Source organism: Ceratotherium simum, chromosome 28 (assembly GCF_057802395.1).
Source record: "Ceratotherium simum simum isolate JZ-2026a chromosome 28, ASM5780239v1, whole genome shotgun sequence".
Classification (NCBI taxonomy): domain Eukaryota; kingdom Metazoa; phylum Chordata; class Mammalia; order Perissodactyla; family Rhinocerotidae; genus Ceratotherium; species Ceratotherium simum.
In genome coordinates, this window is record NC_141927.1 from 24,303,551 (window position 1) to 24,321,667 (window position 18,117).

General features: G+C 35.4%; 1 protein-coding gene across 1 annotated transcript in view; it reads left to right on the forward strand.

The window, feature by feature from the left end:
• SGCZ (sarcoglycan zeta) overlaps positions 1 to 18,117 on the forward strand; it is a 187,572-nt gene that overhangs the window by 117,497 nt on the left and 51,958 nt on the right. Inside the window, exon 4 of the mRNA XM_087418255.1 lies at positions 14,003 to 14,090. Within this exon, the coding sequence (XP_087274381.1) occupies positions 14,003 to 14,090 (88 nt within the window). The remainder of the gene's footprint in view (positions 1 to 14,002; positions 14,091 to 18,117) is intronic.

Below are 18,117 nucleotides of genomic sequence, written 5' to 3' on the forward strand. Positions count from 1 at the left end.
CATAGTGAGCATCCTGGCTGGGCTGAGTGAACAGGGTTGGTACCCTGGGATTAGTGGAAGGGCAAGATCAGCGTGAAGAAAGACTGAAGGGACAGCAGGAGGGGAAGAGTGACAATCCAACAGGGAGGTAGTAAGAGGAAACTATTTGCCTGGTGCTGTGAATGTCACCTGAGAGGAAGAGAGCCATCTCTGGGAATTTTGTCATCTGGTTAAAACAACAATAGCCTTTTATTGATCTGGACCTTTATTACTTTAGGTAGAGATAGTACTTTTCCCCTTGAGGATACTGATTTAAGAAGCAATCATTTCCTAAGCCTTCCCGTGGCTAAAGGTTGCATTGGAGCATTTTGAATGACATAGAAAGTGGCAGATTACCAGATTCCCTGTAAATAGAACCCTATGTGTAAAACTGCTCCCTGTGGCATTATTCTGGAGACACAATCGTTGATGGTTATTGGGATAAGGAGGGCCTCAGGAGGAGTATGTCTAGACTACTATGTTTACTACATAGCTTTAAAGAGGCAGGGAGGGGCAATCAAAACTCATAGAACATTCTCAGAAGATATTCCTTGTAGTGACCTCCCTGACTAGATAATTTATAACAGAAAGTGAACCAAGATGGGGAATTCTCAATAAAAGTGTTGGAGTAGAAACACAGAAAATTCAATTGATGAATAGATACTCTCTCTCCTGCACTACTTCACGTTCAAGTTAAAATGTGAACACTGAGAATTTGAGGAAGTCAGTTTAACAGCTTTAGATATATTCCTTTTCATGATCAATACTTCCACTTTAGAATACAAACTTCAGCAATTAAATGATTTACATTCTGAAAGAAATGAAATTTCAAGTAATGATTTTATTAACCAAAGAATAAAAAAAATTACCTGTTTTGCAGCTTCTTAAGTGGGTCAGATGCTTAAGGAAAGGAATGAAGTAGCTGGCTTTGGCAGAGAGATGATGAATATAAATCAAATCATAATGTGATCTGACTTGTTTCATTTAAAAGTCTTTTTAGAAATTGTGCTCTGGGCCAAAAAAAAAAAAAAAAAATGTAGCAAGGGTTTGGTAAGTTCTGTGTGACCTGAACACAAATCCAGGTAAACACTTGTAGCCTGAGTGCATTATGTTGTAAATGTGCTCAGTTCAGTTCCTTCACTCAGCAGACATTTATTGAACAGGAACTAGGTGCCAAGCATGACACAAACTATACTCTCAAAAGTCTGTATGTGTAAAAGAAAATGACAACACACTATGCTTTCAGAACAATCCAGTCTAATGGAGGATATAAACGGCGGAATGATCAAAATGAAGCAAAGCAAGCAGGCTGTGACAAGTTTGACCTGGGACTTGAAAAATATCTATAATTTTTCCAGTTAAGGAGAAGTGGATAAGAATTTCAGGCGTAGAGAACAAAATATAAAAATTCACAGAAGTGGCATATTTTGAGAAAGATGGGAAATTTGTGTAATTCTTGCATGGTGAAGTGGTGTGAAATAGAAAATAGAATTGGATCATGTTATAAAGCATGTTAAGAATGTGAATGTTAAGAATGTGAATTTTTTCCAAACCAGGAATGAAGAATCATTAAGCATTCTATTTAGTTTTACTTTAATTCAAGGATGCCAATGTATTTTTTCCTAATATTTTAGAAAAATAGCACTGGACATGAAGAATCAATGTAAGGAGGAAGTGGTTATCATGATGTGAGTTATGAGTCTATTACAGGAGTGGTCACAGGAAAGACAAGAAAAGGCATATTTAAGGAACATTTCTGACATAGCTGATTGGATATTGAGAAAGAGGAAGAGAGAAGATTTGGGGATAATATAGGTTTATTGCAAAAATGTATAATTTCTATCAGTGTGGATAAGAAAACTTACCTAGAGAGTGACAACAGCATCATGGCAGAGTGAATTGCTCCCTTTGTCTCTCCCCTTTAAGTTACAACTAAATGGACATTCATTAACCAGCAGAAGATTCTCTGCACAGCACAACAAGACATCTGAGAGATCCACACAGCCGTGCATCTGAAGGTGGATGGACTGGATCCCTGAGAGACAGTGGAACTAGGTTGGTGTACCACTCTCACTCTCTGGCAGCAGCAAGCCAGGTTGTGGATGCTCACACAGCAGCCAGCTCTACTATAAGAGGAGGTGGGAGCAGCCCAGCCCACACAAATCCTTTCAGAGTGGGAGCCTGGCACATGGCAGCACCCACCATGCACAGAGGCCCCAACCATGGGAACGCTCCCCACCAAGTGGTGGCTCAGCCCCTGAGAAGACACCCGCCTGCTGATCCCAGCAGAGATGAGAAGGCACCCCACCCACTCAGAAGGCACCCCACTCAGAAGGCACCCCACTAGTGGAGCACAGCAGCCCGGGGGACCCACCGAATGGCAGCTCAGACTCTGCATAGGCATCCCTTCCACCTAGCACAGCAGCTCAACCAGTCCCCTGCTGAGTACAGTGGCCCTGCCTGCATAAGAGCAACCGACCAGCTGAGCTCAGAGGCACTGCCTACAGTACACAACCCACCGCCCAGTGAAGAGGCCTTACCGACGTGAGTGCAACCTGCAGACCAGCTGTGGCCAGCCCGTGCAAACACAGAGAGCTCTACATGTACAATTTGCAGCAGATGGAGCAGGATCAAAAAACACAGCCCCTGCTCCCCCTAAGCAGGGGCAGGTGGACTCTGTGACTTGATACTACCACAAATGCACCAGCAAAGGATCAATTCACCAAACACAATGAAGAACTACAGTAATAGTTCAGAGCAGAAGGAAAATGACAAGTCTCCAGAAACCGAACCTGAAGTCACAGAAATTGATAATCTAAATGACAGAGAATTAAAAATAGTTGTCATAAAGAAACTCAATGAGTTACAAGAAAAGTCAGAAAGAGAGTTCAATGAACTCAGGAGTAAAATTAATGAGCAGAAGTAATGCTTCACCAAAGGTATTGAAGCTCTAAAAAAACCCAGAAATTCTGGAGGTGAAGAACACAATTAATGAGATAAAAAATAATCTAGAAACCATAAAAACAGAGTGGACATTATGGAGGACAGAATTAGTGATTTAGAGGATAGAAATACAGAAATTCTTCAGGTGCAGGAGGAGAGAGAATTAAGATTTTTAAAAAATGAAGAAATTTCTGTGAGAAATATCTGACTCAATTAGGAAAGACAACATAAGGAATATAGGTATTCCAGAGGGGTAAGTAGGGAGAAAGGAGCAGAGAGATTCTTCAAAGAAACAATAACTGAGAACTTCCTGAACTTGGAGAAAGAATTGGACTTACAAGCGCATGAGGCCAATAGCACTCCTAATAACATCAATGCAAAAAGACCTTTTCCAAGTATATATTAAAACTGGCAAAAGTCAATGACAAAGAAAAAATATTAAGGGCAGCAAGGCAGAAGAAAATAACCTACAAGGGAACCACTATCAGGCTTTCAGCAGATTTCTCAGCAGAAACCTTACAGGCTAGGAGACAATGGAATGATTTATTCAAAATACTGAAAGACAAAAAGTTTCAGCCAAGAATACTGTATCCAGTGAAACTATCCTTCAGATATGATGGAGAAATAAAGCTTTCCCAGATAAACAAAAGCTGAGGGATTTCATTGCCACTAGGGCTGCCTTACAAGAAATGTTGAAAGGAGCCCTCCCATTTGAAACTAAATAGCAAAGGTTTACAAAACCTGGAGCAAGCAGATAAATAGACAGATAGAATCAGAAAATTGCAGTTCTATATCAGAATAGGTTAATAAACACTTAATGATAACATAAAAGATAAAGGGAAGGAAAGCATCAAAAATCACTATAAGTACTTCAACTTAGTCACAAACTCACAACATAAAACAAAATAATTTATGACAACAATAACTTAGAAGGGGAAGAGGAAGGAGATGGAACCTGCTTAGGCTAATAGAGATGAGAGTCTATCATAAAATAGACTATCTCATACAGGAGATCTTTTATGCAAACCTCATGGTAACCAGTAAACAAAAAATCAAAGCAGAGTCACAAATCATAAATAAAGAGAAAAACATCACAGAAAACCACCAAACTGAAATCGCAGTCAGAAATACAAGGGTAGAGAAACAATGGAAATATAGAACAACCAGGAAACAAGTGATGAAATGGCAGTATTAAGCCCTCATATATTAATAATCACTCTAAATGTAAATGGATTGAATTCTGCAATCAAAAGACACAGAGTGGCTGGATGGAATAAAAAACAAGACCCAACAATATGCTGCCTCCAGGAAACACACCTCAGCTCTAAATACAAAAACCAGTGTCACAATGAAGCGATGGAAGACGATACTCCAAGTGAATGGCAAACAAAAGTAAGCAAGTGTTGACATACTTATATTAGACAAAGCAGACTTAAAGATAAAAAAGACAATGAGAGACAAAGAAGGGCAGTATATAATGACAAAAGGGACATTCCACCAAGAGGATATAACACTTATGAATATATATGCACCTAACAAGGAACACCAAAGTATATAAAGCAACTATTAAAAACCTAAAGGGAGAAATTGACAGCAACACAATAATAGTAGGGGACCTCAACACCCCACTTACATCAATGGATAGATCATCCAGACAGAAAGTCAACAAAGAAACAGTGGCCTTAAATGAAATACTAGATCTGATGGACTTAATAGATATATATAGAACATTCCATCCAAAAACAGCAGAATACACTTTCTTCTCAAGTGCACATGGAATATTCTCAGAGATAGACTATATGTGGGGAAACAAGGCAAGTCTCAATAAATTTAAGAAGATTAAAATCATATCAAGCAACTTTTCCAACCACAATGCTATGAAACTAGAAATCAACTACCAGAAAAAGGCTGGGAAAGTCACAGATATGTGGAGACTAAACAGCATGCTACTGAACAACCATTGGATCATTGAAGAAATCAAAGGAGAAATTAGAAAATACCTAGAGAAAAATGAAAATGAAAACGTAACATACTAACTCTTATGGGATGCAAAAAAAGCAGTACTAAGAGGGAAATTTAGTGTAATATGGGCCTACATCAACAAACAAGAAAAATCTCAAATAAGTAATTTTAAGCTGCACCTAAGAGAACTAGAAAAAGAAGAACAAACAAAGCCCAAAGTCAGCATATGGAGACAAATAATAAAAATTAGAGCAGGAATAAATGAAATAGAAACTAAAAAAGACTATAGAAAGGATCAATGAAACCAAGAGCTGGTTCTTTGAGAAGATAAACAAAATTGACATACCTTTAGCCAGACTCACTAAGAAAAAAAAAGACTCAAATAAATAAAATTAGCAATGAAAGAGGAGAAATTACAATGGATACTACAGAAATAAAAAAGGTTTACAAAAGAATACTATGAAAAACTATGTGCCACCAAATTAGACAATCTAGAAGAAATGGATAAATTTTTAGACTCACAACCTCCCAAAACTGAATCAAGAAGAAATAGAGACTCTGAATAGACCAATCACAAGTAAAGAGATTAAAACAGAAATCAAAAAGCTCCAAAAAAACAAAAGTGCAGGACCAGATGGCTTCTCTGGAGAATTCTACCAAACATTCAAAGAAGATTTAATACCTATCCTTCTCAAACTATTCCAAAAAACTGAATAAGACAGAATGCTCCCTAACTCATTCTATGAGGCCAACATCACCCTGATACCCAAACCAGGCAAGAAGAACACAAAGAAGAAAAATTACAGGCCAATATTGCTGATGAACATAGATGCAAAAATCCTCAACAAAATATTGGCAACCCAAATACAGCAATACATTAAAAGGATCATACAATGTGATCAACTGGGATTTATTCCAGGGCTATAGGGGTGGTTCAACGTCTGCAAATCAATCAATGTGATACACCACATTAACAAAATGAAAAATAAAAATCACATGATCATCTCAATAGATGCAGAGAAAGCATTTGACAAGATCCAACATCCATTTATGATAAAAACTCTCAATATACTGGGTATAGAAGAAAGTACCTCAACATGATAAAGGTCATATATGATAAACCCACAGCCAACATCATACTCAATGGGGAAAAACTGAAAGCATCCATTTGAGAATAGGAACAAGACAAGGGTGCCCACTCTCGCTACTCTTATTCAACACAGTACTGGAAGTTTGGCCAGAGCAATTAGGCAAGAAAAAGAAATAAAAGGAATCCAAATTGGAAAGGAAGAAATGAAACTCTCACTTTTTGCAGATGACTTGATTCTATATGTAGAAAACACTAAAGAATCCATCAGAAAATTATAAGAAATAATCAACAACTACAGCAAAGTTGCAGGGTACAAAATCAACTTACAAAAATCAGTTGCATTTCTATACACTAACAATGAACTTGCAGAAAGAGAAGTCAAGAATACAATTCCATTTACAATTGTAACAAAAAGAATGAAATATCTAGGAATAAACTTAACCAAGGAGATGAAAGACCTATTCACTGAAAACTATGAGACATTATTGAAACAAATCAAAGAAGACATAAAGAAATGGAGCGATATCCCATGCTGATGGATTAAAAGAATAAACACAGTTAAAATGTCCATATTACCTAGGTCAATCTACAGATTCAATGCAACCCCAATCAGAATCCCAATGACATTCTTCACAGAAATAGAACAAAGAATCCTAAAATTTATATGGAACAACAAAAGACCCTGAATAGCCAAACAATCATGAGAAAAAAGAACACAGCTGGAGGCATCACAATCCCTGACTTCAAAATATACTGCATAGCTATAGTAATCAAAACAACATCTATTGGCACAAAAGCAGACACACAGATCAATGGAACAGAATTGAAAACCCAGAAGTAAAACCACACATCTATGGACAGTTAATCTTTAAGAAAGGAGCCAAGAACATACAATGGAGAAAGGAAAATCTCTTCAATAAATGGTGTTGGGAAAACTGGACAGCCCCCTGTGAAAGAATGAAAGTAGACCATTATTTCACACCATATACAAAAATTAACTCAAAATGGATTAATAAGACTTGGAGGTAAGACCTGAAACCATAAAACTTCTAGAAGAAAATATAGGCAGTACACTCTTTGACATCGGTCTTAGCAGCATCTTTTTGAATACCATGTCTACTCAGGCAAGGGAAACAGAAGAAAAAATAAACAAATGGGACTACATCAGACTAAAAATCTTCTGCCAGGCAAAGGAAACCATGAACAAAACGAAAAGACAACCCATCAACTGAGAGAAAATATTTGCAAATCATATATCTAACAAGGAGTTAATTTCCAAAACATATAAAGAACTCTCACAACTCAACAACACAAAAACAAACAACCTGATCAAAAATTGGGCAGAGGATATGAACAGACATTTTTCCAAAGAAGATATAGAGATGGACAACGGGCACATGAAAAGATGTTCAACATCACTAATTATTAGGGAAATGCAAATCAAAACTATAAAGAGATATCACTGTATACATGTCAGAATGGCTATAATTAACAAGACAAAAAATAACAAATGTTGGAAAGGATGTGGAGAAAAGGGAACTCTCATACACTGCTGATGGGAATGAAAATTGGTGTAGCCACTATGGAAAACAGTATGGAGATTTCTCAAAAAATTAAAAATATAAATACCATATGACCCAGCTACCCCAGTACTGGGTATTTATCTAAAAAATATGAAATCAACAATTCAAAGAGATTTGTGCATCCCTATGTTCACTGCAGCATTATTCACAATAGCCAAGATGTGGAAGCAACACAAGTGCCCATCAACTGGCAAATGGATAAAAAAGATGTGGTATATATATACAACAGAATACTACTCAGCAATCAAAAAGACAAGTTCATGCCATTTGCAACAACATGGATGGACCTTGAGGGTATTATGTTAAGCGAAATAAGCCAGACTGAGACAGACAAACACTGTATGAATTCACTCATATATGGATGATAAACATTTGGATAAAGAGAACAGATTAGTGGTTACCAGAGGTGAAAGGGGTCGGGGGTGGGCAAAAGGGGTAAGGGGCACATATTTATGGTGACAAATAAAAACTAGACTCTTGGTGGTGAGCAAGATGCAGTCTATACAGAAACTGGTATATAATAGTGTACACCTGAAATTACACAGTGTTCTAAACCAATATGACCTCAATAAAAAAAATAATAAAGAAAGAAAGAAAATTTACCTGATAAAACAGGTAAAACTATATAAATTCAAAAAATGACACATCAAATTCATAGCATCTACACTGAACAATATGAATCATTAATTATGTTCTTTTTCAAGATAGCAGGTAGGGAGACTCTCATAAGTGATATATTCACTGATAAGTGATAAAATATGTGTGAAGAGGGCAACTGAGGAGTATGCACTCTTCCTCTAGGTCCTGAGAAAGTAGAATGAAACAAAATGAACCAGACTATGTAACTGAAAGTTGGATAATGGCAATGTGGAGGTCATATCTTATACTCTAAGACAGTGTATGTATCAGATATTTCCTTTAGAGGCTGGAATGTTTAAAGAAATTTTAAATTAGATTTTGTTTATTTAATTTTTTAATTTCTTTTCAGATTTTTATTTGACAATCTAGAAAGCCTAGAATTTAATCACCCACCAGAGAAACAGTATCTCATTGTGGTAGACAGGGGAGATTCTAGACTTAAATTGCTGGGTTCAGATACTTCCTGTGTCATTCATTAGGAGTATGATTTAGAGCAAGTGACTTATACTCTCTTTGCTGAAGTTTCTTCATCTGTAAAACAGGAATGGTAGTAGCCAGTACCATTATTAGTAGAGTACTGTGATTACAGTGAGGAATAATTAATAAAAGCAAACACTAATAGTGTTTGGATAAAAAAGATGTGGTATATATATACCTTAGCAAAGGTACGCACTGATCTAAGCATTGTGTATATATTGTCTCATTAATTCCTTACAAAAAGCCCACAAATTATGTATTATTACCTTATTTACAGATGAAGAAATCATGGTACAGAGGTGTTGAGTAACTTGCCAAGTCAAGCAGCCAGTGTTTGGCAGACTCACTATTTGAACTCAAACAATCCGAGTCCACTGTCTGTCTTAAAACCACTTTTTTTCTTGATTCTTTCATGGATGGTTCTATTTTAAGCTTCATAAGTAGAGGAGCTCATACGTGTGAAGTATTTAAAACAGTGTCTTGTATTGATTAAGTGCCAATAAATGCTGTCTGCTGTTCCTTCTACTGCTATTTCTACTACAACTTAATAGTTAAGTGTGAGAGAATGAATGTGAAGCTTAAGTGCCTTCGATAAATACAACACCTTATATACACACATACACAACATCTCATCAGTATAATTTATACTGTGTCAGAGAAGTCTCTATCACAGCAGCTTGTTACCAGTAATATTCAATTTGTTTTGTTTTATTTATTTATTTTTATTTATCTGGTTTACTGTCTGTCTGGCTTACTAGATTATGAACTCCATAAGCAGAAAGCTTGTTTCCTTTCTTTCTGTTTTACACCCAGTGACTAGCAGAGAGCAGGACACATCGTAGGTACTCAGTAAATATTTATAATAAACAAAGATGAATACAGTAGAAATAAGAAGAAAAAGTCATTTTTCCCTTAGTCACTTGCACAGCCTATCACAAAAACATTGAAATGAGAACATACTGCATTATTTTTCCATAACCATTAGCAAGGTTATAACCAGGCCCTCGGCATAAAGAATGTGCACATTAAAGAACTGTAAGCAAGGGCTCTCTGGCCCACTTCAAGATACCCTTGCCATTCTCCCTGGATCTCCTACCTGCTTTGTCTCAAGAGTAACATAAGAAGGCAAATCGATTTCCCAGAGTTACAGCCAAGACTCACATTAGCTCCAGAAAACTGTGAAATACCTTCTGTGGGAGATTTCTTGGTTTTGGAGGGAAAATATCTGAATCCAAAGATGAAGTTTTTCTTTCTCCAACAAGAAAAGATATTTATATTAGTATATCATGCAGAAGACAAGAGAAGACTGAGGCTTGGAAGAGTGGCAATGAAAGAATTGGGAAAGGTCATCAGGTGTAAGGAAGTGTCATTAGAGACTAAGGCCAAGATTGTCCACACCTCCTATTCCCAATTATCATAAGTGGGTGCAAAAGCTGGAGAGTGAAGAAGGCTGACAGGAAAAAAATTGATTCATTTGAAATATGGTGTTGGAAGACAGCTCTACAGATATGCTGGGCTGCCAGAAAGATGAACTAGTGGGTCCTAGAGCAAATTAAGCCTGACCTATCGCTGGAGGCAAAAATGATAAAACTGAGGCTGTCCTACTTTGGGCACATCATGAGAAGGCAGGATTATTTCAAAAAGACAATAATGCTGGGAAAAGTAGGAGGCAGCAGGAAAAGAGGAAGACCAAATATGAGATGGACTGACTCCATAAAGGAAGCCATAGGCATGGGTCTACAGGAGCTGAGTAGTTCTGTTGAGGACAGGACATTGTGGACATCACTCATTTGTAGGGTCGCCAGGAGTAGGAGCCGACTTGGCAGCATGTAACAACACTGTGCGGAATAATATGCCACCTGCCTACCCTCACAAAATTTATATATCTTATTCCTACTCCGTGGGATTATCCCACCAAGAACTTTCTCCCCTGTATGTTCTCAGCAAGAACAAGCTCTAAGAGAGTACTGTGATGTCTATTTTAATATCTTAAACTAGACACTAGCTTTCAAAGTTCTGGAATATAATATAAAGGACCACGAAGAGGGAAAATAAAGAAGAGAGTGGAAAGCAATGATTTATTAGCAGAAGTTATTTTCCTATATAGAAACCTTTGGAGAAATGAACAAAGAAAGAAGACATAAAACCTTCTTAAATGTCAATCTTTTTTGGTAAGAAGTAGTTTCTTGGTACTGATTTTTATGTAAAAATGTGTTTGGTATCAGATTTATAAATTGCTTAGGATTGTACACTCTTTAGATGATTGAAAGAGTTGCTATCATTTTTATCATATATTTAACAAATCATTATAACATAATAATATATTGATGTCCACATGAGTACAATGTGGAGAATTGTTCATTACCTCTGATAGCCATAAGTTTATAGTTTCAGTCAGTAAAAAGATTGCTATTTTTATTATAGTAAAATTTTAATCTACATATAAATATTTAATTCTGAGGGGAAATTTAGTGGAATCATGTCAAGAAAAGAGAAGAATGCCAGGGATAGAACCTCAACAGGATTTCTATGGTGAGAGTAAGAGAAAAGTGGATTGACATGTTGTAAGCAACGGGACGTCATAATTAAACTTTCTATTCTAACCCAAGTCTATTTCTGTATTAAATCAGATGAAATTCTTATGGTCTTTTTAAAATTGACTTTTCTCTCTTCTTAGAATATTTAATAAAGCAATAACTTGTAATATACTTGCATAGTCCTTAAATTGAAAAAATGTATATATTAATGGTTTTTTTAATGCTACAGAAATTTAGGTTTAGTAATACAAATGAAAGCATATAATGTCACCAATTCTTAAAATTCTAAACAATTATATATGTTATATCATGAAAATCTTGAAAGAACATGAATGAAAATTCAACCAATATATTTTTGTAATATTTTGAACTGCAAGGTGCTTTAGAGGCTTCTGTTGTTTCTCACATTCGAGTTAATTTTATTTAATTCAAAGCTCCTTTTTAAAATACATAGGTTACTTGTATTTAGTTTTGCCAACATAAAATAGAATGGTGTTTTTTGTGTGCTTTTATGAGCCATCCTCTTGGTGCAATATCCTCACTGGATATAATTGTGCGCAAACAGTCCTTGGTCTATGATCTGTATTGTAAACAGAATTTGAACATATCGCTTGAAGGGAATGATGGAACTAATTTAAAATATTTCAGATATTTTCAAAAATGAGTGTCTGCAGAATAGAAATACCTATGGAAAAGGGGCTAGATTTATTTATTTTTATTTTTTTATTCTTATTTTTTTTGAGAGGAATATTAGCCCTGGGCTAACATTGTGCCCATCTTCCTCTACTTTATATGTGGGACGCCTGCCACAGCATGGCTTGATAAGTGGTCCGTAGGTCTGCTTGCGGGACCAAACCTGGGAACCCTGGGCTATCAAAATGGAGCATGCGAACTTTTTTTTTTAAATAATTTTATTTATTTATTTTTCCCCCAAAGCCCCAGCAGATAGTTGTATGTCATAGCTGCACATCCTTCTAGTTGCTGTATGTGGGACGCGGCCTCAGCACGGCCGGAGAAGCGGTGCGTTGGTGCATGCCCGGATCTGAACCCGGGCCGCCAGCAGCGGAGCGTGTGCACTCAACCGCTAAGCCACAGGGCCCACCCTGGAGCATGTGAACTTAACCACTATGCCATGGGGCCGGGCTAGGATTTATTTTTTTAAATGGCAGAAATAAGACTTGATTTGTGGCACAAAGAAATGAGCTGTGAGAAGAGACAGGGGGAGAATGAAATTAACTACAGCCATCATTGTACAACTAGGTCTCACTTTACAGAATAAACGTATTCTTCAAAATGAGGAAAATTATATTTAAAAATCAAGTCTTAGTTTAGACATATTAGCAAAACCCACTTTTAAAAGAAAATGTGTGTGTGTGCATGTGTATCTTTGCTCAGTGCTTTGCATCTAGTCAGAAGGGGCACAAAACAACTTTTGGAAAAAGCCTATAAAGTCTTTCTATGTATATCCAAATCACAAATTCTAAATCCTAATCTTGAAAGTGTTTTTATATGGCTTATATATGAAAGCACTCGTATACTTACATTGACATAGAAGTGACATATCACCTAGATGGTGAGGATGGTATTGGGAGAGACTTACATAGAATTTCAGTATCTAGAATAGAAACTCCGTGAGGGCAGGTATTGTTCTTTGTTTTGATCACTGTAATCTCCTAAGCCTCTAGAACCCTATGTTGTACACAGTGAGCTCTCAATAAATATTTGTTGAATGAATGAATGGACAGTTTGTAAATGATCACCCTGCTTATGTTTTAGATCATAAAAATGAGAATGTAGCCAGTTGTAAGTTACTTGTCTGAGGCAAGTGGTGGCAAAAGTGTAATATTTAGGTTCCTAAGGCGGTGATATTGTCTTTCAATAAATTATTCTACTGTTAAGTGCTAAGCCAGTGATAAAAGGAAACATATAACCAAGGTAATTTGTACTAAAAGAGAATTTCCAGGCTAACATCTTATATTCTATATACTTCCTTACTTAAATCATTTTATGATTTACAAAGCATTTCTACATGAGGTAAAGAAGGTAATTATCAATTTTATTATGAAGATTTATTTATCTATTTAATAAACAGTAAATATTTTCCTTCTGCAGTATGCTAAGTGGTGAGGATATAATTATGTACACATGGCTGCCATGGTCTCTCTTCCATGGACGTTTCCTCTTGTGACAGAAGCAAATTAAAAAAAGTAAACACATACATGAGTAAAATAAATCTGTCTTGTGATAAGTACTTTGAACAAAATAAATGGAGATTGGAGGTTTGGGGATTGCATGAATCTGTAGTTACAGTGAGCAAGGAAAACAATTTTGTGGAGATAACATTTAAGCTGAGATTTGAAAGTTGGAAGTTTAGCTTAAAAAAGGACTTCCTAGTTTGGATAGGATCTAAAATATCTCCAAAGGCAGATATATATGCCATTGGGAGGGGGAAGGAGAAAGGTTACTACACCTGTGACGTACAATGATTAGTAGAGTTGGAAATGCTTGCAATCCAATAGTAAATGCCCACTTACCAAAATGGAAACATTCTTATTCTGTCAAGTAATTATTACGAAGCACTCATATTTTTTTATATTGTTCAACCAACGTTTGTATGTTAAAATAACTGCCCAATCTAAAACAAAGGAATAGAATTTTGATAATACCCAAACAAATGCAGTATAATTTTATATATTGTTTTGACTATATTTCTATTTTTTATTTGATTTCTTTATTTTATACATGTTTCCCAGGATAGTCCACTGGTCTTACAGTCTGACAGGAATGTAACAGTGAATGCAAGAAATCACATGGGGCAGTTAACTGGACAGCTGACAGTAGGTGAGTGTTTGGGGTAAAGATTGCTCGTACCATCTTACTCCATTTAAAACTGTGTGGTTGTTGAAATTGGGAAAAGCAAAGTATATTATTTCTCTAATATATAACTAGATATCCCATTATAGTCTAATTTTCTTGCACATGATTTGATTTGTCAGAGGCTGGTTATGATTTCCTCTATTTGGTAGTTATTACTCTTGTAGATGTGTTATTATGAGACTGAACTACATATATCTTGTCATTAGTACTCTTAAATTATGAAATGCACCATTTTCCTAACAAATATCTCCCTAGTATCTGTTAAATTATAGTAAACAGGCTTAAACAAACATGTCAGATATAACATCATGTGGTCTCTGTATCTTTTGTTTTATGCAAAAATTTTTCTAATAAATATTATCTGCTTATATAAGTTAGAAATGACATAGTTGAATATACTAAATCTTAACATTTATCAATTATGTATAAATTTGATGTTGAAGTTATCTATATTTTAACATTTATATGCTTTTGAAGTTATAAGTTTATGATAAAATATTATTAGTGTTTTCTCATCTTGTCAGAAAATTTTAATTTAGAGACTCATATGGCATTAATATTTGACTCAATTTTTATAAGAAGAAAGGCAAATTAGAAGTCAGTTGTAATTACATAAAATAATACAAGGATTTGATTTATCTGTAATTACTAAAATATTTTTAGAATACTATATTTTTCTGTGGGAAAATTACCTAATACTGATATTTTGTGTGTGTGCATGCCTGTGTTTTATATACGTGTATATATAAAAGTATATGTAACTTTTATAAATAATAAATTACAGTTTTGAGGACTGAATTATCCTTATCTTAATGAGCAATTAATCATCACTTTAATGCAAATGTATGGTTCCAGTATTTCTAATTAAATTACACAAGAAAATGATATTTGAAATGTGAGATTTATAAACATTAACTTGATTCTGTCCACTTCATGTGTAGATACGTGAAACACTTTTTGATATTCTATTCACTTTAGTGAAGTATAGGGGAGGAAAAAATATTCCTCTATCCTTCCAAGCTTCTTCTGGTTGGTCTAAGAATTAAATTGACATGAGACAGAATAACAGGAAAAAAATCAAACAAGTTCAATAACATACATATATGGGAGAAACCCAGGAAAACTGAATAACTTGCCAAAATGGCAGAAACCACCACCTTAAATACCAGCTTCAGCTAAAGACAAAAGAGGATGTTGAGGGTTGTGATTTGGCACTTTAAAGGGGGAGGAAGGCAGTTCACATGGAGAAGGAAAAGCAAATGTTTGGTAAACAAATGTTTGCCAGGCCTTGCTAAGACACTGGTACAGGCAGAGGACTTTGATCAAATGGGCCTTCCTAGGTTCCTCCCTGTCTACCACACCCTGTTCATATTATACTATAGTTATCTATGGTGATAGCTGCTTCCTGGAAGAGGTCTTCTATCTTAAATTCTTTTAGATACTTAGAGGGAAGGTCAAAGTTTCTTCCTGAGTCTTTTGTTCTTAAAAATAATCAAGCCAAATGGCCCGGGTTCGAATCCCAGGCGTGCAGGCGCCGCTTCTCTGGCCATGCTCAGGCCGTGTCCCACATACAGCAACTAGAAGGATGTGCATCTATGACATACAACTATCTACTGGGGCTTTGAGGGAAAAAAATAAATAAATAAAATCTTTAAAAAATAATAATAATAATCAAGCCAAAGAGATACATTTTAGAATAGTAAATTCTGCTCCCTTACAGAAGCCAAAAGTGAGATATATTTTCATATATAAGTATTTCTAAAAAATATAATTGCATTTTATTTATAATAATTAAATTTTATTTTACATATTCTTTACATCATAAAAGTTGGTCAGTAGATATCTATTAATTGTTATAATTCAGTAGTATTGTGATATGTAGAAATATATCAATTATGAAGGAGAGGTATATGCAAGTGGATTAAAAATTAAAGAAATATGTCTATGGATACAGACCTGATTCAGAAGCACCAGGCACTCAATTTAAATGTTCATGCCAATTCACTACTGCTATGTTGGAACTGCAGAAACAGGCCTAAACTGGGCATATTTTCCACATCATAATTTTTTTTTTAATGTTGAGAACTCTTTAGCTAGATAAAACATTCCTTTGCATTCTGTTCTTGATTTAAAAAAAGAAAAGAGGTTCTTAGTGGAAATGCCAAATGTAAATTAAACACACAAAGACTATTTACCAGTGTCCACTGTCAAATACAATAGATATATGACTACTGCCTGTAAGGCAAAGCAGCTGTTTGATTATATAGTGTGTAATCAAATACCGTTTCCATTTTGCTGCATGGTTTATCTCTTGAAGTCTCAGTTTTCTCATCTCTAAAATAGAGATAAGGACACTTATTTTGAATTACAAGAATTGGGGCAATTTCAGTGTCTGCACAGGGTAGGTAATTATATTTTGAATCTGTTATTATTTTGACGATGGTGATTATAATTTTTGATATCTCTTAAGTTATAAATACATTGCTGCTATGTGAGAGATCTCATGATGATTTTCTATCCAGCATATCTCTGTGGTAGTAGTGTTACTGCACAAAGGGCACGAACAGCTCACCGCAAGACAAAAACCAATTGTCAAGAGGCAAGGTGGTGGAAAAGTTTATTACAGCTTGTTAGCAAGGGGGAAGATGGCCAACTAATGTCTGAAAGAACCATCTTAAGGGGGCACAAAATCTTACAGCAGTTGTATAGGCCAGTGTGTTATAGGGGAGGGGATTAGGAATGTTGACCCTCTGGTCTTACAGAGCAGGAGTCGCCACACCAGATCTTTCAGTTTTCCTTGATGATGGCTATCAGCATAGACTCTCTGTTGGGGGGGTCATCACATTCCTAAGGAACTCAAAAGAACAAAGTTATCATCTTATTGCAGCTGGATGCACAACAGGGGTTGTAAAATCTACAGAGCAGTTAGATCTCCTGGAGGGTGCATATCCAGCTGAGTGAGTTAGTCAGAGGTCACTCAAAGTTATAATAGGGTTTCTTTTCTACAATATGGCTTCCCTTATGTCAACTTTGTCTTGAGCCAGTATCAGTAGTTGAGAAATGTATGTTGGATTATGAGACTGTTGCAAAGACATACTACAAACACATCACAAAAAGTGTATCTGATGCGTGGAAAATTTTTGAATCATGTCAAGATAAAATTATCTTTAGGTAGAATTTGAAGAGATAATAGGATGAATCCAAGCAATGTATTCAATCAGCATTCATTTTTAAAGACTTTAATTTTAATTGTATTGACATAAAGTAACCGTTTTAACTCTCTTCTCCCGTTTCTTTGTTTAGGGGCGTGGTCTTGATTATAGTATAGGCATGATACTATTTTGCAATATTTAAAAATATATGACCACAAAATGGACTAATATTTATGAAAAATAAATTCAATTATTCTTCATTTTCTAAATAAAATAATTATAATTTCTACCCTAAATCTATCAATTACTGTTGGAAAAGTGTAGTCAATTCTACCAATGTGACAGCCTTTGAATATTTTTCTACATTTTATTCCCATTATATATGAGAAAAGAAAATCTCTCTTATCACTAGCTACGTGTACCATTTTTTTCCAAAATTATATATAAGATAGTTTAGCAAACATCCATTCCCATTGTACCCTGCCCTTCCACTTTTGTTTACAAGTCTATCTTCCTACTGATTCTGTTCACAAGGATGAATGTAATCCAAGGCCTGGGGAGACCTACTGTGTTAATTCTAATCCAGACTCACTCTAAGAATATGAAACCAGATTATTTCTAACCCAATAAATGCAAAGAAAATATTTTATACCTATGCCAGCTCAGACATAATCAAAAGTAAATCTAAACATTTTTAGACTTTGGGTAAAAATAATCAATTGGACAAATATTTTTTGTGTGTTCATCAAGTTCCAGATATTATGTTACATTTCTGATAATATCAGAATCTTCCCACAAAGTCTAAGACTCTAATTTTTCGTGACCTTCATAACATAGGA